Here is a 20,392-nt window from a genome sequence, read left to right as displayed (position 1 = left end):
TTATTGTCAATTTGAAATCTAGAAAGCATTGGTTAGCTGAGTTTCTGTGGTGCAGTTAACATTTTAACCTTTTGGTGGCAAGCCACCAAAAGTGGTTTTATGTCACCAACAGCCATCTAACAGCCAGGCAGGAGAGTTGTGCAGATTTTTTTTTTACTTCTTAAAAAGACAACTAGCAATGTAAAATGTTAAACTATTCTTTAATATATATATATATATTCAGATTCTTTTTCATAAATGCACACGTGTGGTAACAATCATAAGGCCAACAGCAGGCAGTGATAATTGACATGGGTACAAAGCATAAACAACAGTCACAAAAATAGAGGAGGCTCAGTACAATTTATGAAAAAAGGTCTGGAACAAGTAGATTGTCATCTCAAGTCACTTGTCACATAAAAAAGAGAAAAAAACACAGCTAATGCAGGTTAAGTATTCTGTTAGAAAACAGAACACCCTGGTCAGCAGCCATCAACATATGGTGTATTGCATAATTCTGACTGTGCCATAATTTACTTAAACTAAAACGGTCCATGATGGGAAAACTGTAGAGAAAATCTGCAGACAAGACAGAGGCTGAAAACAGCCGAGGTTTATGAGAGTTCCAGCTGAGTCCCACATACAATACAGTGGTTCGGCCCTGTTGCATGTATGTGAGTGGGTAGGCGGCGTATTAATGCGTGAGTGGGTTGAGCACATTTTTCTGTCCGCCACTCTATTGCCTACTGCTTGTAAAGCATTTTGACTGAAACACACTCGCATATTCACCCATAAACAAACACTGGCAGGCTCAAAGGATAAGCAAATGTGAAAGCAAAAAACAGAATAAAACTTAAAAAAAAACAGAAGGAGTGATTGTATCCAGTGAGCAGGAGATTGAAAGAGTTGATTTATTGAACAGCAGTGTTGCAGTTTGAGAGACAAACTTTGACAGCAGACAACCAATGAGGGTTATTCCTTTTGGGACAATAATCCATCTTGGATAAAGTGCATGTTACACTGCCTGTTCACCAGCCGTGGTCCATTTAGCAAAGAACAAAGGGAAGCTTCCATATCCCTGTAATCCTCCACGAGAGCTCCAGCAGTTAGAGGGGAGAGGTATCGTACCGGCAGGAAACACGGACCTAAAGACCGTGTTTGGTCTTTAGGTCACCAAACACGACAAACATTGTCAGAGACCATGTTGCTGTTTTTGTTGCAGTTGAATGCTTTGGCAAACTCTGGAAAATTCTGAAGGGAGCCGAGTACTCTAGAGTATACAAAGGAGACTGGTGTTAGCAGGTGAACTTTGTGTGTCAGAGGGTGCCTGCTTTTTAAACTGCATTTTTAAGTCACGAAATGCTGCACTTCATGTTATTACCTGAACATCACTGGACTGTGTATATCGATTTTAATGGAAATAACGGCTTGCTGTGGTCGATATGATCCACACCAAATCTTAAAGAGATATAGAGGATGTAATGTATCAGACAAGTACAGAGCTTCATGAATTCAATTACAGATGTGTCAGGTATCCCACTGTATTTCTGACACCCCACCCCATAAACATATTCATTTTTGCCAAAGATAAATAAAAATCCTCACATTTTCTTTAACTGCAGTGCCAGGTTGTGTTTTTTTATATTAGTTGAGTTATCAAGAACTAAACTTTGGAAATGCTATTAGCTCAGTTACCATGCTTCCTACTGTATAATGACACAAGGACAGTGAAAAATAGATACTGCCGTTTTAAATAGGTGGGTAGCAACTTCACAACTTTGAGATCCTACTTTTGTCTTTCATGAATGACATTTTTCTCAAGACAAAAAAAATAGGAACAGTTAATGACTAAAATTAAACGGTTGGATTTTTACTAAAGTGGTCAGTGTCATCATGCACCTGCTATTAAACTGTTTTTCAATTTAAGGCAAATTGTTTTACAAATTAAAGCAGGTGATAATTGAGTTACAGTAAAGAGCAATCAAATAACTATGGAGGTGGGCAGAATGAATTGTGTCAGAAATATTGATTAAAAATATTTAATACTGAACTTTATTAAACATTTATCAATATTAAAGATTTTTTTTTTAGTTCGACTGATTACCTGTGCAAAGTTAAGAAAGAAGAGCTGATCATGTGAAAGATCAATCCCAGGCAGCAGTGGCTCCTCTCCATTCCTCTTCACAAATTTCTTGTATGCCTATAATAAAATACAAAATTTTATATATTTTACACATAGTTAATAAATGTTTGATTTAGAAATTTTTCAGTAATGCTCTACACATATTTCTCATTCATGTTTGCTACCACAGCTTCTACGTTACAAAGTAAACAATTGCTATTGCAATACACATCTTGCCAATTCACACAGGTCCTTTTTCGTATTAGACTGAAAGCAAAAATCAAGGATTTGATTTTTTTTTCCAGAAAAAAATAAGTTTGCCCTGTTGGGCAGTGAAAAGTCTACTCATTGCTTCAACAAGGAACCAACTAGCGCAGAGGTGGGCAATCCTGGTCCTCGAGGGCCGGTGTCCTGCAACTCTTAGACGTCTCCCTGGTCCAACACGCTTGAATCCAACAGCTGAATCACCTCCTAAGTGCAGTCAAGTTCTCCAGAGTCCTGCTAATGACCTCTTTATTTGACTAGGGTGTGTTGAAGTAGAGATACATCTAAAAGTTACAGGAGACCGGCCATCGAGGCCTGGAGTTGCCCACCCCTGAACTAGCGTCACTCAGATTCAGCATACCTTCATATCCTATATACCTAATTTGTTTTTATTATGTCTGATATTGTTTTCTGTTGTGTTTGGGAGCTTGATGTGGGGGTTAGCTGCAGATTGAGAGTGCAGGTGCAGGTCAAATGCAAATTAAATTTGTACATCAATCCAGTTTCTTTGATATGTGTGTAGGCGTGCGGGCGTGTGTGTGTGTGTGTGGGTGGGATGCAGGTGCGTGTGTGTGTGTGGGGGTTGTTTGCATGTATTAGAGAGAGTTTGTGTGTCGCCTTTGAACTCTTTTTCTGCTGTTTACATGCTTTTATAATTTGTGGGTCAGAAATGACCCATAATACAACCCTTGTACCCTAGTGAGGAACGGAAAGAAAATGAAATTTTTGATGATGTGCCAGACCAGTCACTGGTCAGGGCTGATCAAGCAGAAAATTATAAGGCAATGATGACAAAGCAATTTCTCTTTGCATTTCTAATTCAGAGTAATTATCCTGAAGCAGCTTGTAAGCAAAATTTTATATTAACAGTTGGGCTTTTTTTTTTACATACAAGACAAGATATTTTTTTTATGTTTAAATAACATTGAAATCTTTTTACAGAGTTGTAATAACTTTAGACTGGTGAATGACTCTGCTGATCCAGAGTCACAGTACCAGCAATCACACCTTCATACAACCTAACAAACATGTCAACATCCTGATAAACAGACTTCAGCATTTTTTTCAAGTTGTATGAAGCAGGTCACATATGTAAACAAAAACATATTTTTTACAGCATCTCTTAAGTTCTTCACCTGGTATGCCTGTCGAATGCCTCCATTGTCAGCTATGTTTTCCTCGAGGGTGTTGTTGCCATTCAACTAAGGAGAAAATAAAGAGTCCAGAGTGCAAAAAGAGATTAAGAATCCTGAAAGTTTTCCCTCCATATTTTCAGTAAATTGCAGATTTCAGTTTCTGGGTTATAAGAACAAATTACAAAGGGAATAAAAGAAGCATTGTTGAAAGGAGCAGTACAGAGGAGGAAGGATAAAAGGAGAAGTACTCATATGTCAACACAAAATATTAAAGACACCTAAAGCAGAACGATGAAGCTGCCAAACAGGAAGAAAGATTGAAAAATGACAGATGGATAAGCTGGCAAAGGCAACAGGAATTCTGGTAACATCAATGAAAGTGAAGTTAATGGAATTTTTCACGTAATTTTCCAAAAAAGTAGGGGAAAAAACCCAAGTGACTGTGTAAACATACATGTAAACCATTAGCCAGGTCCCAGGAAAATTTGCTGTACTGGCTAGCGATGCACCTTGAGAGTTCCAGGAAATTTTTTGTAGATTCAGGAGTCCACCAGTTCATCAGATTGCCGTCCTTGTTGTAACTGCGACCTAGAGACACGGAACAGATGGGAGCTAGGAGTTAGGGATGGCAATATTAACATTTATTTATACTGCAAAAATAATTAAATAATGAAGACTACAAGTATGACCCCATTTGCAAATGCTAATATATAGATCCAATACCCTGTTAAATTTTGCATCAATTTGAGAGGCTATGTTGTGTTGCATCTACTTTTAAAAACTGTGTTGCCTAAATAAGATTCTTTTCCAGGTTGACAACCCCCCCCCCTCAACCCCCTCCACATTGTTCTTCTTGTAATAAAGTGAAAAATGTAGCTGACAGGGAGCATGGAGCAGTGGTGGCTCCAGACATTTTTTTCTGCAGGTGCTAAGGGGGAGTTAAACATTTTACTGAGGATGCTATGACGGATCTTTATTTCCCTATAGTTATCAACACACACGCATTAGCATTGTTATTTTAATCAGACTGATTTGAATCTTAGACATCAGCACAAGCCTTAAGCCCCTAGCCACGTGACGCCTCCAACATTGTGCACGTCACAGCAAAAATGCTTTCGCTTGATGAGGAAAACGGCAGATCCACACACCCTCTACATCAATATAGCTGTGGACAAGATCACTGATGCCTATTGTTCTTGCAAGGCTGGGTAAGGCGGGCATTCATCATTTTGTAGGTTACTTTTGAAATCAGTGGGTGATTCCTGTGGTTTGTTGGCAAATGTTTGAGTGTGCCTAGGCCTGATACACTGTACTTAGTGCTAGAGTGGCTAACACAAGTAACAGTTTAGTCCAAAACCTTGTCTGCTAAAATAAAATCTTTAGTGTATGTCAGATACAGACACATTGCATATTGATCTGTTTAGTTAATGTAAGACTGTGCAGCAGACAGGCTTCAAGGTGTAGAAGTTGTATCAGTACTGCCATTGTGCTGTACTTAGCTAAGGGGAAGCGTGTGTTTGTGAGACGGCCATGCACGCGGTAGCCGCGCTACCACGTAGAATGGGCATCAGCCAATGACAAGCGGCCCCTGTGGTAAGGTCCATTGCTCCACGTCTGCATGGGGGCGGAGCTGGTATCATGTCAATTGTTTCCTAGAAGTGATAATATGCATAGACAAAGTTCAAATCCTCTTGTGGGATGCTTTTTTTTTAAACTCAGTATATAATAATTTATGTTTATTTTGTGTCTTTTGATGAAAATGCCGCAATAACTACACATAAATTATGTTAAATCAGATGAAAAAAAAAATTTAATCTAATATTTTCTGGGGGTGGTATGACATTTTTAGGGGGAGCTATAACACCCACTAGAGCCGCCACTGGCATGGAGTAACGTGTAACAAAGGGCAACATGTTCATCTATGGTCCAAGCAGCCAGAAGAAACCTCTGCATTTCCTCTGTTACACTAAAATGACTAAACTGTAAAAAAAAGAAGGATGGAAGTTTGTCGTTTTGAAACCGTAAGCTTCTTATGGCTAAAAGTGATTGTTAGATATTAGAATTTGTTATATGTAAATAAGAATGCAGATGACATACCTCAGGTGGAAAATAATTTAAATTACAGTACAATTACAAGTACAACATCCTGAGGCCAAAGGCATAATAAGGTGAAACAAAGCTCTTCTCCAAAGTGGTACCAGTAACAGGGGGAAATCCATCTGTTCACAGACTAATGTAATCCAGCAAAACTGTAAGGAAGAACAATGAAGTAGAAAATTCATACCATTGTCATCAAAGCCATGTGTAATCTCATGACCGATTACCATGCCAATTCCACCGTAGTTGAGCGATTTAGGCTGGCCTTTGTTAAAGAAAGGGGGTTGAAGGATACCAGCAGGAAACACTACAGACAGAGAAAGCATTTTTACATTTCAAAATAGCTTAGGCTTTATGTTTTATAGCTGAACATAATTTCCAGTGCTTATTTGGTACCTATTTCGTTTAAGCTAGCTGAGTAGAAGGCGTTGATAACAGCAGCTCCAAAAAACCAACTTGAAAAAATAAATAAATAAAAAAATGAGAGGGGTGTTATTAAACGATGACACTGTGAAAAAACACTGAGGCACAGTAAGAAGCCTACTTGAATAAAAATGTGGAAGATTAACATACAGCTTTTAAAACCCAAGGTCAATGTGTGACTCTGCTGTTAAAGCTGAACTCTAAATGCATGTGGGAGTTTGTGTGGCATAAAGTGAACACACTGCACAAGGAATAAATGAGGTAAACACTGTAGTAGTTCACTCTGCTAGGACCATAAATAAGACAGGTGATTTAACCCTCCTGTTATGTTGCAGGTCAGATTGAACCGTTTTAAAGTTTAAAAAATGTTTTTAAATAGTTGGAAGTATTTTTTTTTTTGCATAAAACTTTTTCTATTTGTCTTAATAGGTGCACTCTCTATATAAATGGAAAATGTATTCATTTTACACATTTGCACCACACCCTGGGTCTACTTTTTGCATACATACTGTTTGGGTCAATTTGACCCAGCAGTTAAGTTGAAGTGCAAAAAAAGATTAAAAAATGTCCAATTCTATATGTTTCCTTGTGGCTATGAACCATATTTCACCACACACACACAAACACACCACACACACACATGCAGGCGTGCACGCACATAAGCCCACTTTCTCACTATTCTCTTTACTTCACCAGGAAACTGCGGGAAAGCAGGTGTTCATACAACTTGGACAAACTCCACCCACTCTGAGTGACACTCAGCAGAAGTGGAGGAAAACTTAAATACTCTCTACATGACTCATTTATCTTGATATTAATCAGCGGGTCAATTTGACCCTGAACAGTATGTGTGTCTCAAGTTCAATTATAAAGATCACCCATTGGAAAAAAAAAAGTGTAATTGGTTTCTGACACTACTGCATGACTAAACACTGCCCGGGTCAAATTGACCCATGAACATTACTGCTGTACCCTAGAAACGAACGTAACTGGAGGGCTAAATACCAAACAATGCACATTTCATTTACAACACATCTGAAGTAAAGCTGGTAAATCCACCGCCCCCACAAAAAAAAAGTAAAATCTTTACTCATTCTTGTTGACTTTTCTTCGCAATTTCTGCAGTTGTTTCTTGGTCCTATACGCCAGGTTCTGCAGGACGTTTTGAAAGTACTCCTCTCCACTGTAGCTCAGCTAACAGCAACACAGCCAGAAAGAAATCAGGAGGATTAGCAGTGATGGAAGCTGTCAACATGTATTCACGAGGGAAACTCATTTCAGTCAAAAATTCACTGGGATGTTTTAGGAAGGATAAGAAATGCAACTTTCCTAAAGTATTTTTTGTTACAAAGAACTTAGTGAAATATGGATAACAGTGGGGTTTTTTCACGAATACTCACATCTTTGTACGCATTGTCTAGATATTCGTCATTCATGATGTCTTCAGAATAACCAATGCGTGCACGGATAGCTCGGGCCTGGCAAAAAAAAAAGAAAGGAAAATGAGAATAAATCTGGTTTACTTGTCGTTCTAAATAGAAATAATGGAATAGAATAATGATTCTTGCAACTGAAGTTCACACCTTCTCTTTAGCTGCATTTTTGGTCTCTTCATCCATCCAGGAGAGGTCATCAAGGTTACTAATGAAAACTTCCCGAATATCTTTAATCATCTCCTCCATCTAATCTCCCAACACACCAAAGAGAGAGCAAATGTCAGAAGATGCCAATGATAGAACAGGAACATGCATCATGAAAAGGTTCTCTGGTCTGCTGTTGCTGTTGTTGTTCATCAACTCTAATTGGATCAGAAATAAGACAAATATAACTTCTGTCAAAGTATTAACACACTTCCTAAAATGATTAGGCTTTATATATAAACATATCAGAACAATTCAGACGTGCATATTAGTCTGTTCATAATGACAGCTGCATTAACAAGATTGTTTTAAAAATAACAATATATTCTGAAAATGTTAATATTTCTATCAGGATTTTTCTTGGAGCTCTTGACCATATACTTGACTAAAAGAAATACAAATATGCTCGACTTTAAACACTTCCATGGTCATTGTCATTGTCAGTTGAACTGTTAGACTCTAACAGTTAGAGTTTTCCAACACCAGGAAATAATCTGTGGTGTCCCTTAGTGTTCAATGATAAAGGAATGACTGTATGCAAACTTCTGAATTTAAAGAAAACTACATAAAAAGACACCTCAAAGTTTTCTGTCTTTAAATATGAATAATTTTGGGTTATTCTAACTGATCTGAAACAGGAGATGTTTGGTCTAGTTTAACTTCAAACAGTGAGAGAAAATGTTGCCTTTTTACTCTGAATGTACAATTGTTGTTCCTGATATAATAGCGAAGGATATAAAAATCTATGATCTTGCAACCAAGAGAAAGAAAAACAACTTTATAAAATCCTAAAATTGTTTATTGATAGTATTGTCATTACACCCCGTTTCAAACCTGCATAGTGTTGTTGAACCACTACAACAGATTGTTTTTTCCCTTGAGGCTTTTTTTATAATATCATCCCCAAGAGTTTCCACATTTTTAAATGCATTGCTTCACACAAAGAATTAAATGAACTGAGATCTACTCTGAGACCACAGTAAGAGAAAACCCAAAAACCCCTTGTCTCGTCACGTTAGTGGACCCCCTTGCTTGCTCATTGCACAACCCTTTTAAAACGTTGTGGTTTGCCACAAACTGGCAGAGACAAGCCTTTAGGGGAGATTGTTGTGTTTGGACGAATGCGGTTTGTACAAATTTCGCAATAAACCATCCCTGTTTAAATTTTAGTTTTACAGTGAAAGCTTCCACTCAGGTGTGTTTATATCAAATATGAATGGTGAGCAGCTGAAACTAGAGCTAAACAAGAAACAAGCTGCTTATAGTGCTTTATTTACTAATTAATGTTATAGTTCACTGAATGTCTCTTGACCACTAATATATAAATGTGTAAGGAGATGGTCTGCTGATAATCTGAATGATTGATCAGCTACTTCCCGCAGAAGAAAAATATATATACAAAGAAAATCGAATTACTTATAGATGCATAAATCTCCTCAGAAATAATTTCTATAATGGATTCATCTATATGTAAGGGATTTCTAACTTTAATCTCAGCATTCTGACTTTGATCTGAGTAGGCAAACATCTTTATAGACGTTGAGATACTTAAGAGTTAAGACGGTGTCACTCGTACACGAAACAGTATAGCGGCAAAGCCTGCGTGTGCACATACACAGAGGCACACAGTTGAGATTTGCAGCGTAGGTGGTGTTAGCACGATAACAAGGACGCCTCATTCAGCTGCTTCCAGTGGATGCAAGCAAGATAACACTGAGGCACAGACAAGAGACAGGTGACAAAATCAAATGTCTCTTAAACTATCTCACTCTGTATATGAATACATAAAAGCACTCACTATTTTTATGTCATCAGTTCAGACTGTCAATGTAAAAGAAAGCTGTTCAATAAAGCTTTTTTTAATCTGACCATCAGCCCAATTCAGCCTCTACCTACCAGCTCTTTGCTGTTGTCAGAGAAAGCCTCCTGCACATAGAGCCGTCCCACGGCTTTGCCCAGGTTGCCGTTGACATACAGTGCACACCATCGCCACAAGGCATCCTCTGATGCTTTACCGGTCAGAACCTATTGGGAAAGTGATGAGACAAAATTTGTGAACGAAGGAGAAACTTCATTCAGGGCAATACTTTAATCATGTTCAAATAAAACCGAATTCCCTTTTAGAAATAGAGCGAAACAAAAAGGATGGGTTATGAAGGAAAGTTTACAAGAATCTATAAGAAAAAAAAATAATAAAGTACAGCATCGCCTAAACATTTGAATTTCCTTGAACTATCAAGAGAGAGTTCAAGGGAAACTGCAATACAGAAACAGCACAAAAACAAAGTAATGCTGAATTATCCTGTAGCATGCAACCACACTCAGATGATCTGATTGGTTGATTTACTTGCATTGAAACGGATACACATAAAAGTTGCAGTGAATCTGGCCATGATGGACTGGAACTGTAGCACTGGTGTTATGTTTAGGGTCATTGTCTCACTGGGGCATAAATCTCCTCCCCAAACTGATTATAACTAGCATCCCTGCCGCTGTTCAGTCATCTCAACAGAGCTTAAGGCCAATAGCCTCTCAACAGATTCTTGCACTTGCTGCTCTGTCAAAAACCCCATGAACGTTTTGCTTCTTTGACTAATACAATGCCTGGCCAAAGGTCTGGACTCTGTGGTGGCCAATCCATGTGTAAAAATGATATCTCATGCTCACTGAACCACTCTTTCACAATTTGAGTCTGATGAATCCTGGCATTGTCATCTTGGAATATGCTCTTGCCAACAGGGAAGAAGAAATTCATTGATGGAATAACCTGGTCATTCAGTATATTCAGAATTGTCAGATTACATCATTCTTTCACCCTTAGTCTTGCTGAACCAAGACCTGACCTGACAGTGCTAAGACCTGGAGCAACAACCCCAGATCATAGCACTGTCCTACAGGCTTATACAGTAGGCGCCAGGCATGATGGGTAATAACTTCACTTGCCTCTCTTCTTGCGCTGATGTGGCCATCACTCTGGAAGATGGTAAATCTTAACTCATCAAACCACATGATCTTCTGTTGCTCCAGAGTCCAGTCCTTATGCTCCCTAGCAAATTGAAGCTTTTTTTTTTTTGTACAGTTGCTCAGTCGCAATCCCTTAAGTTTCCTTCTCATTGTGTGTGTGAAATGCTCTTACTTTCACTTGTAAACATAGCCCAGAAAAACAACATATCCTGTTGTTTTTCTTCTATTTGATTTCACCAAACGTTTCACCGATCATGGTAATTCAGAATTCTTTTCCGGCCACATTTCTTCTTCAGTAGATTCTGCAATCTCCTCAGGTGTTTTCTCGTGTTTGATGCATGACAGTGATTGGACCCGTCTCAAACACACTGACATCTTCCTTGTTTTAATGACATTTCAGAGTCTATTAAATGTAACATCTATAAAACTTCCTTGTACCTTTTTGTTTTCAACAACTAGAAGTCATTTTTTACACCTATACAATAACTTGCCATTTTGAAATTGTTATAAAGACATTGCAAGGACATTCATGAAAGTAGTTTTCCCAAGTCATCATGTCAAGGTGATATTAGGCTGCGTACCTTGAGGAAAACATTCCTGGTGTTTCTGTAAGCTTGACTCAGCTCCCCTACCATTTGCATAACAAACCGCCAAACCACGTAGTTTTGCACATCCCTGAGAAACAAAACACAGCAAGGACAAGGAGATCGACACAATCCGCATATTACTGCAAAGGTAAGCAATTTCTCTGGAAAACAACAGCCATCTCTGACTTGAATAATCTTACACACCTCTTGGTGTATTTGCTTAATACATTTTTGAGTTTTCCATAATAGCTGGGGGAGTAGTTGATGATTTTCTCCGAATCATTAACCTTCGTGTTCACGGTGTCCATTATCTTAGCAGTGTAGTAAGTCCAGTTGAATTTCTTCAGGTTGAGCCAAAACACACACAAGGAAACCAAGTTTAAGATATTTGACACTAAGTTTAAATAATAGGAATGCTCACAAGCTAAGATGTTAGCATTACCTGAAAGTCAACTTCAAAAGAGAATATTCTATTCATTGTACTCAATTGCATCTTGTTGTAAAGCAACGCTGGATCCCTCCGCTGCAAGTCAGTGGCCTAGGAGAAAACGAAACGCAACAAAAAGAAACATAGGACTACAGCTTAAAATTACATAAAGATTCTGTTTCCCCAACACATTTACACTCTTGGTACATCTCCAGAAGCATCAAGCATGTGCAGCCCAGGAGGCCTCAGGTCTGTAAATGTCAGAGTTTGAATGGTTTAACTGCTTTGTAATAGTGAGAAGCAGAGTGGAGAGAAAGCAAAGCATGTAAGCAACAGGAGAAGCGCAGACTGACAAAACAGGGTTACTAATCTGTTGATTTCTAGGAAATTCTTGGTGTGACAGGTTAACAAGCTTGTCTCAAAAAGATGTGTATCTGCCCAGAATTATTTTGTACTGTGAACTTTTTCTGAATATGCTAGTATACTGTGATAATTATGCCAAATGATGCCGGTTACGTAAATTCCTAATAAATATGCAAGGGCTTTAAAATACTAAATGGATAAATGTGGCCACACTTCTCTGTTATAACATTTGACTGTTCCACTATTTTAGCTGGACAAGTAGACCAGATGTAAAAAATCAAAACAAAAAGAAACAGCATGTACTGTATAAAGAAAAATGGTAGGGTATTGGTGAAACCACAAAAGGGTAATGTTATTTTCCCCACAGAGGTTGCTGACAAGAAAAGCTCCGACAAGCCCACCTAACTTCCCAAACCATGCATGTTTTTGTTCACATTGAATACTGCAAAAGATTTTTTTTTTTGCTGTGCCTTAGACATGATCAGTGTCAGTAGCTGTCTTTAAATGAGTTCCAAATTCAAAGGTTCCACATCCCAAAGTCCAGTACCGGTAGAGAGCTGCGTTTCTAAGAGTGTCTTCAGGGCAAACACTACAACTGTTGGATCAAAGCAGACCATCAATCCAGCAAAGACAGAGGCTAAGGTGGAAAAACGGTAGAGCCGATCTTGGGAAGTAATTTAATTATTACATGAGATAATAGGGCTAATAGGGCTTTAGATAATATTTTTAGCAATTTTTCTTTGTGTTGTAGTAATACCTTTTTACTTAATTAAAATCATTAAGGGAAACTTAGTGTGATTAATAATGTAGCTATTGGATGAATAAATCAATAATGAGTGTTTTTTTATCATCATTCTTCATAATTAAGAGTAGAGTTGTTCAGCTGGTTAAACTAATCCAAGTATTTTAGGTTTGAGCAACAAATTATTAGCATACAGCCCTTACTGATGGAAAAACAAACTGTGAAGATCTTTATCTAATCAAAGACAAGAGCCTGGCCTGGTAACATTTCAGCTTAAGTGATCTCTGAAAGAATAGATGTATGCTCACACTGGCGATGTCTTTCTCCAAATTCACAACTCGTGTCACCTCTGCTCTTATGTCTGCTTCGTTGATTTTCAGTCCCCGGTCAGTGCGGATCAGCTTTGCCAGATCAAACATGAACTGCTCATAAGCTCGACATGCCTGTAAAACACATCAATAATGTTGGTTTTCCCAAAACAAAAAGTGTCTCCTGGCACAGACCAACTATTGCTACAGCTGCTTACAGTAGCTGCTTTTTGTTTATCAAATCAACTGTTCACATTCAGCTGTAAAATAAAACCAGAAGAGAGGATGTCTAATAACATTTGATCTGTCTTACAAAGATTTTCTTCCCCACCATTTATTTACAACAAACCACTGACAGGCAATATTTTTTCCCTATACAAAAAAGTTCAAACACGATGGCGATGTTTTAATTGGGTTGGACAATATGGCTGAAAAACATCACAATATGAGTGTTTTATGTCAGTTAATAGACAATTATTGATATATTGATTGAAAGGTTGTTTGTTTTAATTAGTTGAATACTGCCAAACTGGCAGCATGAAATTTTCAGTTTCATCCACATTGTTCACTCTACACCATTGTTTATTGTTCAGCAGTTATGAGACACAATGGTGAAACCTTAAAGTGCTGCTGCACAACTTTCTCAACAGGTTGTTGCTAGGTTCCTTCCTTGCTTATAAGCAATAATTATAAGCTATAGCTGACTGAGAGGTGGAGAAGCTATTGCCTTTCCTCTGCCTACATCTCCCAGAATGCAGTGTGGATATGGATCGGAGTTCAGTGAATTTGTTATTGAATATTCTATTGGATGTACTATCTATTAATATTGATCTCGTGTCTGTCACGATATAAATTATTGATTTTGTTGTTCAGCTTTATGAAACACCAGCTGTCCATGCTAACCAATTTTCAACTAAATAAATCAGCACCAGCACAAATTAACATTTTCTACTGCTTTGGTTACGAATTACTTATACATGACCAAATAACTATTAAACATTTCAGCGCACCTCTGCAAAGCGACCCTTGCAGCTGTAGTAGTCTATGGACAAGAGGCCAAAGGACATTTGTTGGTCAAACTGACAAAGAATGGAAGACAAAAAAAAAATCAAGAAAATATTCTAGTTACCAGACATACTCATCATTATGTAACCAGGTTTGCCCAACAGATTGAACTCTCTAATTACAAGAGACACTTGTTCAAGAATTTAAGTATGTCGGATTTATCAGCTACCTGGCTGCATACAATAGGAAAATTAACTATTCTTTGATAGGTTTTTTGTTTTAATTAGTTGAAATATCGCAAAACTGCTGTTAATTTTTCTATTGATGCCAAATATTTTATTGTTTTCCAAAATTCAGGGATCTTTGCAACACAAAAGAACAAAAGAAGAAGGTGATTTATTCCTCAAATTTCAATGCATATACTGTACTAAAACATTTTGGACTATTTTTTAGTCCAAAATCATATTTGTGATTTTTGTAATGTTCAAATCTTCTGGGAGATTTTGTTTTGAGATTTTTATCAACTGTAAGTCCAAATAATCAAAACTGAAAAAACAAATATGCTTGAACTGTTGTTTACACACTCTGTCAAAATTAGTGAAAAATTAACTGACTGAATTCTAATTTACCGAAATGCGCTATCAGGGGTTTTACAGCCGCAAGCTTTGTACGTACATAAATGATGTGTTTAGCGGAGTCTCTGTCATCAGCGCGAATGAAAAAGCTAATCAGGACTTCAGTTCCATATTTCCAATTTAACCTGGCAATGACATCCTCTAACCTCCAGGTTTTCCCTGAAGAAATAAGGAGGATGTACGAGGGAAGAACTGCAATAAGTGATTTATAGCATGATGGCAGCGAGGGGAAGAAGGGTAAAAATGCAATACCATAGACATTATCCCAGTTGTCCACAGCCATGGGCCACTCAAAGATGTCTGGCAGCATGTCAAACAAAGGAGCTCCTCCTTTCAGCTCTATTAAGCCTACAGTGCAGTATTGGTGAAAGTCAAATGCAAATTAGCTTGCATACAGTAATTTTACACAAACTGAAAAAGTAAAATTGGAACATGCATAATTAAGATTCACCACAATTTCGAAATTGAAATTGTAACCCTGTAAGACCCTTTTGTTGTAACTTTGCAACATATCCATTTCAAACAAGAAAATTGTAAAAAATAATAATTTTTCTTCTAGGTTTTCACTTAGAATTTGAACCTGTTTGTTCAGTCTTGGAATACTATTTATAGACGATTTGTATACAAATTCTCCAACTTGAAAAACAGTGGCTGAGCATGATCTCTGAGTACCACATTAAATAAAACGCAGTGCGTAAAACGTTTAAGATTTTTGGGTGACCATTACAATGTCTAGATCAGAGGTGCTCAAGTCCAGTCCAGTCCTCGAGAGATATCCTGCAACTTTTAGATGCATCCTTACTCCAACAGACTGGGATCAGCTCTGAACAGGCCTGGTAACGAGCCATTCATTTGATTCAGGTGTGTTGGAGCAGGGAAGCATCTGAAAGTTGTAGGATGGTAGCTCTCGAGGAATGGACTTCAGCACCCCTGGTCTAGATCATGTATACATACGTATGTAATGTATGTGCAACACTTTTACAAAATGGAAAGATGAGCATTTTTGATATTATATCTAATATTATATTTTAACTTCCACATTCTGAAAGAAACAGACAGCCTTCAGGATATGTACAAAGTGATGACTATACAAAACATAACAGTATAATGGACTAGTCCATTCACATCTTATGTCTGCTGACTCACTGTTGTTTACGCAGGACTTGTAAAGTGTCTTTGCCTTGGTGACAGCAGGAGACTCCCTCTCCACATTCTTTTCAAGGACACCTGCATATAAGCACAAACAAAAGCACACATGAAAAAAAGGACAAAGATAAAGGTGAAATCAGTGTACCTGATAAAACGTATAGGGTGAGGGTGTACGGGGAGCAGCATATGCCTGCAAAAAGATGCAGAGCTGCTTTTAGATTTAGCTCCAACAGTGTGTGTGTGTGTGTGTGTGTTCTTAACATGGTATGTAATAGGAACCCTCAGAGCCTGCTTATGTTCTTAATTCCAAGGTGTAACCACTTCAAGATGCCTTTAACTGAAAGGTTTTGTTGAATAAAGTTACCTTGCCTTGCCGTTTGTGATAGTAGTTATTAGACTTCTATTCAACTGCAGTCCACACAATGTGAACATCCCCCAAACTCCAAAATAGGCCTTTTCTTTTCTTTTTTTAACAATCAACTAAAGGACTCAACCTTGAGTCCTCAGATGTTGTTCTGCAACTTTTAATGACTCCAGTGCTTCAAAACACCTCAATTAATTTTTTGATTACTATCAAGACTTTACAGTGTGGAAGGGGGGGGATTTCCCTGATTTCCCAGGCCATGCCTGTGTTCAGGGAAACAAGCTGTTAGGTTTAATATCTGTCTTTTTTTTTAAGGTTATACTTACAACCATGCTTGTGCACTGTATTTAAAAGCTCTTTCTTTCATTCAACTTTACTACAGCACTGTAAAAGCAGCATGCTTCTTTAGAAACAATCTTTTGTGGCTTCCTTTGCTGAAGATATCAATGACTCTGCTGGACAACTGTCAATGACGGACACTTCCCCTTGAATGTGTAGGTCACAACATGAAATGTCACAGAATGTATTAACATTTTTTAATCAAACTTTACAGAGAAAAAGAAAAATGCTTCAGATATATCTCTGTCAATGAGTTTCAAATGGACTATTTCATAACTCATTCTCGTGAACAAAAATAAAAACCTCTTAAAATACTGTCACCTTTGAGGATGACCTCCATGTTGTCTTTCAAGATGTTTTGTAAGCCATGTTTGGATTGGGCCTCTGGGATGATGCTCTTTTTCAGCCATCCTCCACAGGCATATTGATAGAAGTTGTCACAAGGATCCACGGTAGCATCCATGTTCTCAATGAGGCGAGACGCTGCAGGAAATTGAGAAGGCAAGCTTTAGGTTTATTGGGAGGGGAAAAAAAATCTTAAACAAGTATGAAATAGTTTGCAACAGTAAGAGCTGGAAGAAACCCTGTCAAATTATGCAGATGAAATTCAACTTAGTTCTGCTAGAAAGACTGTCAGGACTGTAAAACTTACAAAGAGAGAGCACTGGAAGACAGGGAAATAAATGAATGAACAACAAAGCAGAAGCAAGACAGAAGAACATAATGAAGGTCTAGCTGATGAGAAAAAAGTCTGAGCATTGACAAGCGTGCTCAGGTGTGTACCAAGACATAGGTGTTCCAGACAAAAGGCTTTTCTAAATAAAACAGGAAGTCGCCTCAATTAAGAGTCTGATAATCAAAAACTCCAAATGAAAACTCCACACATGAAAAAAACCCTGAATCAGTCCAACATCACAGGTCGAAACAAGTTAAACTTTGAATTAAGTCTTTTTCAACAACTACTTAATCCCACCTGATTATAGATGCTCCAATGTCACTAATTAATACTCTGACATTCTGGGAAATATGTTTAATCATCTTACACCAAAGTGTTCAAAGAGAAGATTAGCTAAGAACCTGTTGAAGGACGAAGGCTGCAGCTGATTAACTGAATGCTAGAAAAAGGAAAGCAGCTAAAACGCTCTGATTACAGTGATCTAATCCTCCTGCAAAGCTAAAGGGTCAAAACGCTAACTTCAGATACTAACACAAAACTTAATGTGTTTAATCCTCACTTTAAAGTGAGGTGAAATTATTTAATTTAGGGATAAACGCTAAGAATTTATTGAGGTTGCTTTGATTATTTTCACTGATTTAATTAAAGAAAGTACATTTATCTGTGAGTAATTTGCACTGAGTCAAATTACGTTTTAGCAAAGCTTGTTGCAAGGCAAGAGCTCTTTGTTGTAGGTCTTACAATAAAAATGGAAACTAAACTGTTTAAATGTTTAACTAGACAAATTGGGAAATATTCGGTGAAGTGTCAAGTTTTCAGTCAGTGTAGATTTAAAACAAAAGAATCTAAAACAAAATCAGTCTTGCTGTTTTGATGTTTTTGATCCCTACTAATCACACCTTAAATTAAATGAAATTAAAACGTTGACTTTTCCATTTTAGGATTTTTACTTGTCTGTATTTTTTTTTCAAAGTCTGTCATCTAAAAATGTCCCCCTAACATTGTTTAAATTTAAATGTGGCTCTGCATCAACTGTATGAACTAGCAAACAAAATTCATGCTATTCTTGAATTGTTATCAACCGACACCCAGAATCATTCTCCGGGCCGCAAATTGCCTCTAGGATGAACTTTGGACACCCCCGTTTTATAACCTCTTGGATAAGCTCCAACTTCTAAAACTTGGAGCTCATAACCAAAAAGATATGACTAAACGATGGGTTAGATTGCTCCAATATCAATTATAGTCAGGTTTTCTGCTGTTTATCAAGGACACAAATAATTTTCAACATGTCATTTAATAAATAAAATGTAAATAGTAGGAAGATTAATCTTTTTTTCCTAAACTTAATCTCATTGTACATTATTTTATTATCTTTGTGGATGTCTGTTTCATTTCCTGTAAGCAGCAAACTCCTCGGTTCTACATGTAGAACATGCACAATTCTAGGGCTGATCAGATCTGTTTTATTGTGGTTTTGACTGAAAGAGAACGTGTCTCATTCGAAGAGGCCATTTTCAGTGAGCATGTCTAAAATGCTTCTGCAGCAGCCTCACTTCTCCCAGGCCGGCTCCCTCTGGGAGAAGTCAAAGCCTTCAGGATGAAACAATAGAGAGAGAAAAACAAACAAACACCAGCTGCTTACCTGACTGCGTGCAGTCGGCTGTGGTGCAGATTTCATCTGCAAGAGAACGTAAAACACGTTTCCTTTACTCAGTGGGTTTTTCAGCACTCAGTGGTGATTACATCTAAATCAGTTCCTTCTTCTGCATTTCTATTTACTAATGAATTTGTTAATTTGTTATGTCAATTGGATGACCTTTTCTGTCAGGACCATCTGCCATCATGACCTGCTGAACTTTGGCAATAACTAATCTATAGATCACCTGCCTGTGATAACTCAAACCTCATTTAACTGCTTATTTTAAAGCAGAAGCATGAAGGAGTGAAAATCTAAACGTTGGACGTTGAACTGAAAGAAAAGGCTTGGGCCTCGCTTCTCAGTTTTTCTTAGATCGTCATCCTTTTTTTAAATAAAACAAAAAACAAAACATTTTCTAGGAAATATGCAGTTCAGAATCAAGCCTACTTTTAGAAATTTGAGAGTGTTTTTGAATCACGAAAACCTTTTTAAGGGGTTATTTGAATGCATATTTTTCTTTTTTTTTTCTGTCCCAGAGACTGTATTGAAGAACAGTGAATAAGCACACAGAACATATATGAGCAAAGGGCAGCACTTGTGCATGCTGTTAGTGAAACCTAATGAATGTCCTAGACAAATCCTTTTGAATAGATGATTCACTTGTTTTGCTCACACGTTTGTTTGAGTTTATTAAAGACAAGAAAAAATGCATAAAACATATCAGTGTCAGTTCTAATCCTTACTTAAAACACTTACTTGACTGGATGGCAAACACGATGATGAGGATAACAATGATAATGAGGAACAAAGAGACGATAGTAATCAGGCCGATTTCCAGAGAGGTAAAACGGGGCTTCTTCGCCGGTTTTGGAGTATCGGTCTCTGTCATTCTCAGGTCTCCTCTTTCACCGGCTGCAGAATCTCACCTAATGGGGGAATAAACCATTAGTTAATTCATTAACAAAGCTCTTCCAGTCACAGCTTCCTGTTACTCTTACTGAATAGGATCCTGTTTGCGCCTGTTTTCTCTGGAACCACTAGCCATCAGTTTCCAAAGCTCCAGACCAGCCTACGGACTTCAACAGACGCTCAATAGAAGGGCCTCAATGCCTCCAATAGACACCATGAGAACATAACTAAATGGCGAGGTCACTATCACTGTGGTAATGACAGCTTTGTGGAGTTGCTGTCATTGCCACGCACTTCCATTTTCTTACAGCTGACCATTGACTCTGGAATATTTCGGAGGGAGGAATTTCACAACAAGATTTATTGCAAAGGTGGCATCCTATCAAAGTTCCACACAGGAATTGCAAACACTTCCACAAATGTTTTCAAAAACAGTCTGCATTGGATACACCTGTAGCCATGGAAGTGATTGGAACATCTGATTCCGATCATTTGGATGGGTGAGCAAATACCTTTGGCAAAGGGAAAAATGATGCAGAAAATCAGTTATTTTTCACACTTCTCCAGATGAAGTCCCTCACTGCAAAGAGGATGATGATTGGTGATGCCACTTCCCTTATT

The 20,392-nt window shown here is 37.8% G+C and overlaps 1 protein-coding gene across 1 annotated transcript; it reads right to left on the bottom strand.

Moving 5' to 3' along the window:
* Positions 1-584: 584 nt before the first annotated feature.
* Positions 585-19,767, bottom strand: LOC102217344 (neprilysin-like). The gene is made up of 22 exons (XM_023351886.1): positions 19,619-19,767; positions 18,866-18,901; positions 16,860-17,027; positions 15,839-15,919; positions 14,945-15,040; positions 14,733-14,851; positions 14,063-14,131; positions 13,053-13,187; positions 11,655-11,750; positions 11,417-11,553; positions 11,207-11,300; positions 9,558-9,686; positions 7,605-7,703; positions 7,422-7,499; positions 7,112-7,215; positions 5,995-6,053; positions 5,786-5,905; positions 3,956-4,089; positions 3,502-3,567; positions 2,084-2,179; positions 1,361-1,437; positions 585-1,249 (listed from the first exon to the last, which is right to left on the bottom strand). The coding sequence occupies exons 1-22, from the start codon at positions 19,749-19,751 to the stop codon at positions 1,150-1,152; spliced, it is 2,226 nt and encodes a 741-aa protein (XP_023207654.1). The 5' UTR covers positions 19,752-19,767; the 3' UTR covers positions 585-1,149.
* Positions 19,768-20,392: the final 625 nt, after the last annotated feature.

The sequence above is a fragment of the Xiphophorus maculatus genome, chromosome 18 (assembly GCF_002775205.1).
Source record: "Xiphophorus maculatus strain JP 163 A chromosome 18, X_maculatus-5.0-male, whole genome shotgun sequence".
NCBI classification, from domain to species: domain Eukaryota; kingdom Metazoa; phylum Chordata; class Actinopteri; order Cyprinodontiformes; family Poeciliidae; genus Xiphophorus; species Xiphophorus maculatus.
This window is presented reverse-complemented; position numbering and strand designations above follow the sequence as displayed.